We start from the raw sequence: 12,176 nt of genomic DNA, 5'->3' as shown, positions 1-12,176 counted from the left end.
TATAATGATCCCTGTGATCCATTTTTTTGTTTTTGTTTTGGGGCCACTCTCAGAGGTTCCCAGGGCTTAACACTGGCCTTATACTCAGGGATTATTCCTGGCAGGCTCAGGGAACCAAGAGGGGTACCAAGGATCAAACCTAGGCCAGCGTTGCACAAGGCAGGCCACCCTCTCTGCTGTACTTTCTTTCCAGCCCACTGAAAATTTTTCCCCTAAAATTTTAAAATAAATAAGTAACTTCTAAGCTGGAGACATGGTATGGGAATTAAGTCACTGGCCTTGTGCATAGCCAATTCTGGTTCAATCCTGGGCATGGCAAATGATCTTCTAATCATTGTCATATGGCATCTCTTAACAGAGTCAGGGGCAAGCCTTGAACACACTGGGTGTGGCCCAATATCCCACTGATCCCTACGACAAAAAAAGTTTAAATATTTCTTCCCCTTCCCCATTTTCTCTCTCCTTTGAAAGCCTTATGATGTGGATTTTATTCATCTTGATGCTGTCCTATGTAGCTCTTATATTCATCACTTTTAATATTCATTCTGTCTTTCCCTTTTTTTCTGGTTTATTTGGGTGATTTACACTATTTTCTTTATAAGCACACTGTTTTAACTTCTTATATTCTACCATTGAACTCCAGAAATATTTTTTTTTTATTTTTACAGTATTCTTCAGTTCTATGACTTCTGTTTGGACCTTTGTAAAACTTTCTCATATTTTTCAGTCTTTATTTGGTTCTCTTCTCTAGATCTCCTTGAGCACCAGTAGAATTATGGTTTTGATGCTCTCTCAAGTAGTTTGCATGACTCCATGGCATTAGGGATCCTATTGTCTTGATCCATCAGTGTAGGTGAATTCCCCATCTTCCCATTATTTCTTATGCCAGAAACCTGTGTGCAGGTTTTGATGGCAGCTGGGGAATCTGATGACAGAGGTGTCTGGGAGTTTATGGGTTAGGATGATCTGGCACCAGCACCCATGTTGGGTGTGTCAAAGGGATCAGAGGTTTCAGTCTTGAGTTCCTGGCCCAGCTATGGGACTGAGTTTGAGAAGGTCTGGGCCATGACCATGATTTTAAGTTATCAAAGCCCAACACTCACTAACTTTCATCAATTCTGAAATCCTGTGGGGTTTGGGAATGTGTGTGCATGTGAAGTCAAATGAACAATAGGGCTTGAGATATTTTCTTTACTTAAACCTTTGGGGTTCAACCTCCAACACCACAGAAAGGTATACTGTGAATACAAAGAATACATTTCTATCCTAATTTAGAAAAATAGCCTCGGGGCTGGAGCGATAGCACAGCGGGTAGGGCGTTTGCCTTGCACACGGCCGACCCGGGTTCGAATCCCAGCATCCCATATGGTCCCCTGAGCACCGCCAGGAGTAATTCCTGAGTGTAGAACCAGGAGTAACTCCTGTGCATCGCCGGGTGTGACCCAAAAAAAGCAAAAAAAAAAAAAAGAAAAATAGCCTCATTTTTAATTAAAAATATTTTTAGTGCCAGGGATTGAAACCTGGGCTATTATATATGCAGGGTAAGTGTTCCACTGTTGAGCTACATCCCCAGTCCTCATCATCTCTTTTTTTTTCTCTTTTTGGGTCACACCCAGCGATGCTCAGGGGTTACTCCTGGCTCTGCACTCAGAAATCACTCCGGTAGTTCTCAGGGGACCATGTGGGATGCTGGGAATCCAACCTGGGTCGGCCGCATGCAAGGCAAATGCCCTACCCACTGTGCTATCACTCCAGCCCCTCATCATCTAATTTTTAAGATTATATTAAAAATATATTTCTTATAATTCAATTCAGTTGAGATTTAGGTTATACACTCTCCACTTAAGTATGTATGAAAGATAATGGTTATATATAGAGAGATCATATCATGTAAGACTTATTGGAAAACTGCAGAGTTCTGTAACAGATGCCATTTGGGGGCAGAGAGGTTTGGGCTACACCCAGCAATGCATAGGGATTTTTCCTGGATCTGCAGTCAGGAGGCACTCCTGGCAGTGAGTGGAGTACCACATGGAGTGTTCAAAAAAAGATTCAGGTTTTATATGTTTGAATCAGGCCATGAACTAAACAATGCACACCTGAGTTCCAGAGAATAGTTCCTCGGTCAGTAAGTTCTATTCTGAATATTTCCTTTTATAGGAAGCATAGTGGAGAATACTCTATAGTCTTACTATTTGAAATGTGTTTAAAAGAAGCATTGAAGCATTGAGTTAAGTCAAGAAGGCTAGTATGGGGCTTCTCCAGCTTGTCAGGAGAGCCAATAACCATGTTGTCATTATATCCAACAAAGCAAGAGGAAGCTTAGAAGATAAATTGTGCCAGAATTAAGCGGTTAATGTTATGATCTTTCTAAAGGGCCTCTGGCTGTTTATATCAATATTTCCTGCTATCTAACATGGATTTTAATCTGACAGCTGATTGGTGCCCTCTGCCTATTTAATACCAGGAATTTTGGAGGCAGTCTCATTTCCTGTGAAGCTCTGAAGCTTTACTTATCTCTTCTTTCTTCTTTCTCTAGCTTACCACCATGAAGTTCCTAGGGTTCCTCGTACTGATGGCAGTGTCTGCATTCTTGGTCTCTGGCCGTAAGTAAGCTTTTGACCTGAAGATTAGAGTAGGACATGTTCTTGTTGTGGAAACAGTACTCCGGATATTAATTCTTTGAGACTATCAGGGATGGGGAACCTAGAAGCTGCCTTCTACTTTTTCCACTCCTTACCTACTCTGACAACACTAACTGGTCTTTGAAGTTAGAGTTGAGTCTATTCGTAAGCTTTCCTTAGTTAAGATGGATCTTTGTTCAGTTCTGATCTTAGAATCCAATACTAGTATTAATGTTTGTTAATATGCTTCAATGGTAACCAGAAGTTCTTTTCAAGGGGCACCGAAGACATAGTACAGCAGGCAGGTATTTGCTTTGCATGTGGCTCACCTGGGTTTGCTTCCCAGTGTCCCATAACAACCCCCATGTCATGATAGAGGTAATCTCTGAGCACAGAGCCAGAATTAATCCCTGAGCATTACAGGGTGTGGTCCCTCAAAAAACAATTAAAAAATCTTTAGGAAAGAAATGACCATGTATGTCTGTGCATGTTGTATATGTGTAATTTTTTGGATTGCATATTAACGTACATCTTTTTCTCTTCAATGTGACACCACAGGTTTTGTAATTATTAAAGCTTCAGTATTATGCGTTTTTTGCCACTATTTACCAAATTGTCATCTACTTCTTATTTTTCTGTCTTTTTCAGAGGATGCAGCACAAGACCCATCTGCTCCTGGTAAGTATCACTGTATCACTGTCATTCCGTTGTTCGTTGATTTACTTGAGCAGGCACCAGTAACATCTCTATTCCTCCCAGCCCTGAGATTTTAGCAGTCTCTTCTTACTTGTCTTTCCCAACAATTGGAGGCTCTTTCAGGTTCAGGGGAATGAGACCTATCATTACTGTTTTTGGCATATCGAATGCGCCATGGGTAGCTTGCCAGGCTCTGTCCGTGCAGGTGGGATACTCTTGGTAGCTTGCCGGGTTCTCCAAAAGGTGTATATATATATATATATATATATATACACACACATATATATAAATATAAATATATATATATATATATATATACATATGCTCACAGCCATGCTCAAGGCCGAACTCCACACATTCGGACAAGCCTCACGCATGAAGGTACTGGCAGAAGAACCCATGTGTGTGAAATCCCATCAACAGCCAACATCCAGAGACTAAAAAGCAAGCTCCCAGAAGCGATATCTTATAAGCTACTTCTCCCTCTGGGAGAAACTAGCAAGCTACGGAGCGTTTCCTGCCCACATGGGACAGCCTTGCAAGCTTCCCATGGTATATTCATATGCTAAAGCCAGTAACAAGCTGGATCTCATTCCCCTGACCCTGAAAGAGCCTCCAATGAGGCATCATTAGGAAGGCCGAGTGGAAAGAGGCTTCTAAAATCTCAGGGATAGGGTGAATGGAGAGGTTACTGAGCCTGCTCGAGAAATTGATGATTAATGGGATTTCATGATTCGTATGATATATATGTATATATGTATGTATACATATATATATACACATACTCTAGTATGTATACTCTAGTGAGTATATATTTGTTACTGTATATAGTTACTTCCTGCAATGACTGTTTTCCATCTCAGCTGTATACCAAATTAACATGAGGAATGTTTTACAATGAAACCTAAAAAAAAGTTCAGAAAAAGTATATTCCTTATGCACATATTCTAAAATCTATTATGAATATAGAAATGGGCTCACTTCTTACACCTTATTGTAGAACTGTAAAGTCTCTGACATGATTTATATTTTAGACTGATCATTTATAGGACAATGTGTCCAACTGGAGCGTGAGGATTTGGGAGATGCATATGAAATTTTCTTTGTTACCATAAATGAAAGAAAGCATGACCACTGTGTGCATGAAAGACTAGTTTGTCCCAGAACGAAGAAAGAGGTGTCAAAAATTTCTAAAAGTTACATAAAAGTGAACATACAGGAGCTGGAGCGATAGTACAGTGGGTAGGGTGTTTGCCTTGCACGTGGCTGACCCGGGTTTGATTCCCAGCATCTCATATGGTCTCCCGAGCACCGCCAGGAGTGATTCCTGCGTGCAGAGCCAGGAATCAACCTTGAGCATTTCCAGGTGTGACCCAAAAAGCCAAAAAAAAAAGTGAACATACAAGTATCATAGAGAATTCAAGGCAAATAGGGCATAAAAATGGGGTAAAATGAGGCAAGGTCGCAGAGTTTGCTCTTGTGATGGTTTTGTGTCTTATTTTAAGACTGAAAATCAAGGTTTTGGACCAAAGTGCTTATTTATTCTTTGTCTCCTCTATAATACATTGTGTTCTTTGCTCTGTATATGCTATGTCCATGTAGGCAATATGAAAATTTCAGTATTTATTCTACACAATGGGAACTGTGTCTTCTTGGTCTTGTACATAAAGGTACTGGGTCTTGTTAGAACTCACACAATGCGTAATCTATCCTATCCAAAATATAAGGTCTAATTAAAAATATTTCATTTCCTGAGACAGTGTGGCTGTCTATGAAAATCCTGGCTACAGATATGTAGCCAAGATTTTGAGGCAGATTTAAAAATGTGGGTTGGGTCCTGTTATTGGTTAATATCTGTAGTATAAAACATTAGAGTGATACTTCTAAGTCTTACACTTTCCCTTTGAATGTAGTTATCATTGGGTATTTGTTCAATTTCATTGTTGTTTTAATGAAACCAGATTCTCACAGTATGTTGACTGTGGTTCTCAAAATTTCTGCTGTAATATATGCTGTAATCATTGGCAAAAAAGGCAGGAAACATAGGACTCCAGGTCAGAACCTAAAGAAAAATAAGGAGACATACTTTTCTACGTACACTTACTTTTTCTTCTTGCTCTTGCTTTTTTCCCCTCTAGGATTTACTTTTCAATTCTGTTCACAATTCAATGGACTATTCAGTGTAACATTCTGTGGGAAAACACCAGCATGTTGGTCCAGTAGGAATTTCCTTATTATTTCCAAGCAGCAGTCCCTGTAAACATGAAAAATTGTAGAAATGTTTTTTTTTTTTTTTTGGTGCCCACCCCTGAGTAAAAAAGTATATTTTCTATCAGTGTCCTAGACTTGGAGGGATATAACAAATTCTATGTCTCTAAGGTCATGATTTGTTGGCATACTTATATGAAAGAACAATAGGCAGTCAGGTTAAAAGAGATGACAGAATCGATGATGTTTTGAGGAGGAATTAAAATAGGGAATTGTACATCCAAATGGGTTGTGGAAAGTGTATTCCTTAAGGATAGAATTAAGTACCTTTCACGGAAAGTTTTCTTTCTACTTTCTGGTGTCACTCTGATCACACTAACGCATTCTTCTGCCCTGACTCTCCCGGGATAGCCCCTGATGCCGGTGCAACTAACACGGCCCCGGAGGACACTGCGGCCTCTGATGGCACTACAGGCAGTGACACTACAGGTGATGATGCCGCACCAGCCCCCGCCGCCGCTGATGCCACCACAGCCGCCCCCGCCGCCGCTGATGCCACCACAGCCGCCCCCGCCGCCGCTGATGCCACACCCGCCCCCGCCGCCGCTGATGCCACACCCGCCCCCGCCGCCGCTGATGCCACCACAGCCGCCCCCGCCGCCGCTGATGCCACACCCGCCCCCGCCGCCGCTGATGCCACACCCGCCCCCGCCGCCGCTGATGCCACCACAGCCGCCCCCGCCGCCGCTGATACCACAGCCGCCCCCGCCGCCGCTGATGCCACCACAGCCGCCCCCGCCGCCGCTGATGCCACCACAGCCGCCCCCGCCGCCGCTGCTACTACTTCTGCGACTTCTACCACCACAACTACTTCAGCCAGTACTACTAAAAAGAAGACTTTGTTTCCTATCATTTCAGGTAAGTCCTCTTTTCATCGACCTTATAATCCCAATTTTCCCTATTCTAATATCAACTGCATTTTGGGATGAAAAAGCCACGACAGAAAATACGTATCATTTTTCACTATTTTGCTATTCCCTCTGCCTTTAGAAATCAAGTTAAAGGGGGCTGGAGAGACAGTACCGGGGATAGAGCACTTGCCTTGCATGCAACTGACCATCCCATATGGTCTCCTGAGCACCACCAGGAGTAATTCCTGAGTTCAGAGCCAATTCAGAGTTCAAAGCCCCTGAGTTAATTGCCTGGTGGGACCCGTGAACAAATCACTGGAATCACTGTCATCCCGCGGGTCTCATTGAGAGACTTATTGTTACTGTTTTTGGCATATCCAATACAGCACGGGTAGCATGCCAGGCTCTGCAGCGCGGGCTCAATACTCTCGGTAGCTTGCCGGGCTCTCCGAGAGGGGCGGAGGAATCGAACTCGGGTCGGCTGGGTGAAAGGCGAACGCCCAACCGCTGTGCTATCGCTCCAGCCCCGTGAACAAAACAAAAAGAAAAAAGAAGAAAAAAGAAAAGAAAAGGGAAAAAGGAAAGGAAAGGAAAGGAAAGGAAAGGAAAGGAAAGGAAAGGAAAGGAAAGGAAAGGAAAGGAAAGGAAAGGAAAGGAGGAAAGGAAAGGAAAGGAGGGAAGGAAAGGAAAGGAATCAAGCTAGTAGATATCAAGTTAACAGACATCAGCAGAGACTGGAGGTTGTGGCTATTTGCGTAAGAATTTTGCCTACATTGCTTAGTTAATGAAGGAGTTTGAGTTCAAATCATTTTTTCCTTTCAAACCTAAAGCTACAATGTGGAGTCTTTGGGACAGTCTACGGACATTTCTTTCTTTCTCAGTGACTGATTAGGAGAGAATAAGGAGTTACTTTGTTCATTAATCACCGGGAACGTGAAGTCAGAAATTTTATTTATTTCTTTAGTTACCAGTACAAAGAAAAGAGGCAATTGTTGAGTTAGACCGAGTCAGTAACTCAAGATTTCTTAATATTACAGTTAGAACCAAGAGAAAATCTGATTCAAAGTAGGTTTCATAGTAGAATATCATTAGAAATAACAAAGTATGTGCATCCATGTGACCAGCCAACTATTCACACACTTTTAGAAAGTTCCTTTGTTTTCTGGTAATATATACCCAGAACTAGAAAAGTGTACTGCAATGAGGCCGCTATGAGACAGAAAATTTTGAGAATTATTCATGGCATTACTAGCAGGTTGGAGATCCTTTGAGTATTTTCAGTGTTCCTGAAAGATCCCAGAGATTAGAGTAAGAAACACATCTTACTATTCTTAAATCATTTATCCATCCTGTTAGACATCAAATATTTTAGACCTACAGTGTTCCAGCACTGATCATACGGACAATGTCAACTTCCCTCCAATACATCTCCACCTTGTTGCCCCCCCATTTCTACCCCTCCCCCCACCAGCCTGCCATCTTCACAGGCATCTTTTGAAAGGTAGGTTGTTAAATTTTGGGTCTTATGATTTTAGTGTTGTTGACTCTGTTTGAATATTTAACTCTATTATTCCTTAATGCCACTGATGTGCTCGAATCCCCTTGCCCCCTGTCCCCTGCTGCTTCTTTTCTGTCTCTTCTCTCCCCACCCTTCCTTGCCCCTCCTCCCCCACCACTTAGTTTCTTTCTTTATCCTCCCTATACTCTGGAACCTTAAGCCATTAATTTTTTTCAACTAGTTGTTCTAACTACCACACATAAGTGGTATCATCCTGTGTTTATTTTTTCTCTTCCGGCTTATTTCATTTAACATAAATGAAATGTTTGTTTTATGTTCCAGTTCCATTCATGCTGCCATGAATTGCATGATTTTATCATTCCTTACATTGTGTATTTAAACTACTTCTTTATGATTCACTAGTTCTTCATTGGACCTCTAAATTGATTTCAAATCTAATGTGCTCACACAATCTTTTGAATGAATGTTTTTCTGTTCTGAGGATGGATATCCAAAAGTAGAATTCCTGGGTCATATGGAAGCTCAATTCTGAATTTACTGAGAACATTCCATACTACTTTCCATGGAAGTTGGGCCTGATAACATTCTCACCAGCAGTGGGTGAGAATTTCTTTTTCATGACATCTCGCCAACACAGGTTCTTCCCAGTATTTTTGATATGTGCCATTCTGACTGATGTAAGATGATATCTCTTGTTGTCTTGATTGGATTTCCCTGGTGATAAGTGATGGTGAGCATTTTTCCATGTACCTGTATTGGCCATTCACTTGTCTTCCTCTTAGAATGTCTGTTCATGCCCTCATCTCATTTTTATATATTTTTTAGATTTTTGGTTTAATCTTTAGAAGTACTTTATATATTCTCTCTCTATATATATATCAATATATATCTATATATATCAATCCTTATATATTTTATATAAGATAAATATATATATCTCTATATATCTATATATATCAATATATAGATATCTATATATATCAATCCTTCATCTGATGTGCTGAGTGCAAATATTTTTTCCCACTCAGCTGTCTTGTACTTTTAATCCATGTTTCTTTCGCTTTACAGAAACTTTTAAGTTTGGTGTAGTCCTTTGTTTAGATTTGATTTCATAGCCTTTTCCAATGGCATAATATGGCTGAAGGTTTAGGTCTTGGTGCATTCTGCTAGTAGTTTTTTCAGTGTACTTTACAGATTCAGGTCTGATCTCAGGGTATTTGATGCACTTTGAGTTGACCTTTGTGTAATATATGAGACATGGATATAGCTTTCATTTCTTTCTTTTTCTTTTTCATTTTCTTTTTCTTAGATTACTGTGAGAAGCATAGTTACAAAGTTGTTCATGATTGAGTTTCAGTCATAAAATGTTCCATTACCCATCCCTTCACCAGTGTACATTTCCCACTACCAATGTCCCCAGTTTCCTTCCTTTCCTTGATGACAGACACTTTTCTCCTGTCTGTCTGTCTGTCTGTCTCTTCTTTTTGGCATCATGGTTTGCAACACAGGTACTGAAAGTTTATCATGTTTGTCCCTTTACCTATTTTCAGCCCTCAGTTCTTGTCCACAGTGATCATTTCTAACTCTCTTTGGCATAATGGTTCCTTCTCTATCTTAGTTGCCTTCTTCAGTTCTGATGACTTTGACTGTTTGTTTTTTCCCATACTATATAGAGTAAATATCTGGTTTTTGTTTGTTTGTTTGTTTAAATTGTGGAGATGATGACAACTACTTACATAGGTGAATAAAGAAGGGATGAAGTAAAAGATGTAATTTTTTCCCCAAAATTATGTTTTCACAGGTATACAAATTTAAAAATCAATATCATGCATGATTCTGCACTCATACATTTTAGGATTTGCATGAAGTAGATAAATTCTATAAATGTAAAATTTATTAAGAGTGAAGAGATAATTTTTCTTTATTAATAAATAATTTTTCTTTATGGAAAGGAATTAGACATCATTCTTTTATTTTATTTAAGTTTTAAAAATTTTTAAATTTTATTGAATCACCGTGAGATAGTTACAAGCTTTCATGTTTGGGTTACAATCTCACAATGATCAAACACCTATCCCTCCATCAGTGCACATTCCCCACCACCAATATCCTCGGTATACACCCCCTTTCTCACTCTCCCCCTGCCTCTATGGTAGACAATATTCCTCATACTCTCTACTTTTGGGCATTATAGCTTGCAACACAGACACTGAGAGGTCATCATGTTTGGTCCATTATCTACTTTCGGTACACATGTCCCATCCCAAATGGTTCCTCCAGCCATCATTTTATTAAACATTTTTCTAAATTTAAAAATTATGGGGAATATTCTGAATAGGCCAATAGATGTGTATAACTGTGTTTTATCTTCAGAGGGAATACTGCCTTCATTTTATAAAATATTACTTTATAGATACTGCTTAAATATCTGCATTAATTTGTAAAGAATTGTAATAAGTATCTCTATGTGTGTAAAATAAAAATCATAGCCAGATGTATAACATTCAATATAAGTGAATGTTTTAATTCATATTGAAAATGTATAAAACCCCTTAACCGGATAGGTCTAAACAAACCTTTCTTAATCTAGCAGAGGGCAACCCCAGGCTCCATGAATAAATACCGTCCTCAGAGCCAAGTGGTCAAGTCTTGCCTTTCAAGGTTTCTTCTATTCTTATTGCAAGACGGGCCTCAAGTTTACCAATACCCAAAGCTGTTGCCTGTCCATGAATCCTTGTATTATTATTATTTGAATCCTTTCAAAACTAAATGATAATCTATCTGGATAGAGTATTCTTGGTGAGATGTTCATTTAGTTGAGTTTTTGTACCATACCCTCCATTCTCTTCTGGCTCATAGAGTCTCATGTGATAGATCTGCTATGAATCCTGTGAATCTTACAGGATTTCACTTGTATGTAAGTTCCTTTTTTTGATCGTTCCATCTTCAGTATTCTATCTCTATCTTGAATTTTGTCATAACGAGTACAATTTGTCTTGGAGATTTCCTATATAAATCTATTTTCGTTGAACCCTTTCGTACTATTGGATTTGGTGGCCCATATTTCTATTCTGGGAAATTCTTATCTATAATATCTTTAACCATAGTTTCTTCATTGAATTCGCCTTTCTGTTCTTCAGGGACTACTGTGATTCTTATATATTTTTTTTTCTTGAACTCATCCTGACATGTTTTTCATTTCTTTTCAGACCCTTTGTCACCTTCTGTTGTTTCCAGTTTCTTTCATCTCATTTTTGAGTGCCTTGATTTTTTTCCCTCCAGCTGCTGTTATTCTGTTGGTCAGAGCTTCTATTGAGTTTTTTTATCATGCTTTGTTGACTATTTGTGTCATCATTTCTTTGACCCATTAAACATTCTTATAATGGTCTCATTAAATTAATTTTCAGGGAATTTACTGAGCTGTTGGAAATTGTTTGAGTTTTTTGTGTTCTCTCATTCAACACAGTAGATTTCTACATGTTTTCCCCATTAGTTTCCTAGGATGCCACCCAGAGATTCATATTCCAACTCTTTGAAAAGAAGTTAGTTGTTTTTTCACCGGAGATGAAAATCACATTTTTCTTTGGATTCCACTTATTGCAGTAAAATTTTACCTTTACTAGATTTATTTCAAAAAATAGATTTCTTTCAAAAAATAAAGCCACATTCACCATAGAACTCACTGGACAATTTTTCCTCTTGCAGGTATAGCAGACACAATTTTAAAGAAAATACCACGTTTTTTCTGAAGTGGGAGCTTCTTCAAGTGATCTACTAGCCTGAAAAATGTCTTTATATATCTTAGCTAATATAACTGGTACCAATTCTTTGATCTGTAATCAATTATCTATTTTCAAATAAAAATGATTGTGAGCAATACAAAAGTACTATTTATTTTTAGGGTTGAGGTTGGTAAGTTAATGCTTTAATAAACCTATACAATTTGCAGATACTTGAATTTTACCTAGTGTTTCCTGGTTTTTCAACTAGTAAGTGACCTAGTTACATATTAATATTTAAAAATCAGACATATTAAAAATGGGACACGCATTTTAAAATGTGACATGATACATTACCAACATGGATAATAACTTTGAGACTAGATATTACTTTCACATAAATACAATAACCAGCATTTGCAAGATACAAGTTAGTTTGGATTCCACTGATACCTATAGTATATAGATACTAAATCATGTTTATGTCTACAGAGAATTA

At 39.0% G+C, this 12,176-nt stretch overlaps 1 protein-coding gene across 1 annotated transcript; it reads left to right on the top strand.

The window, feature by feature from the left end:
* Positions 1–2,466: 2,466 nt before the first annotated feature.
* Positions 2,467–11,906, top strand: LOC129402446 (skin secretory protein xP2-like). Its single transcript, XM_055129048.1, has 4 exons — positions 2,467–2,606; positions 3,273–3,302; positions 5,940–6,446; positions 11,664–11,906. The coding sequence occupies exons 1-4, from the start codon at positions 2,549–2,551 to the stop codon at positions 11,705–11,707; spliced, it is 639 nt and encodes a 212-aa protein (XP_054985023.1). The 5' UTR covers positions 2,467–2,548; the 3' UTR covers positions 11,708–11,906.
* The last annotated feature ends 270 nt before the right edge of the window (positions 11,907–12,176 follow it).

This window comes from Sorex araneus, chromosome 2 (assembly GCF_027595985.1).
Source record: "Sorex araneus isolate mSorAra2 chromosome 2, mSorAra2.pri, whole genome shotgun sequence".
In the NCBI taxonomy this organism is placed as follows: Eukaryota; Metazoa; Chordata; class Mammalia; order Eulipotyphla; family Soricidae; genus Sorex; species Sorex araneus.
This window is presented reverse-complemented; position numbering and strand designations above follow the sequence as displayed.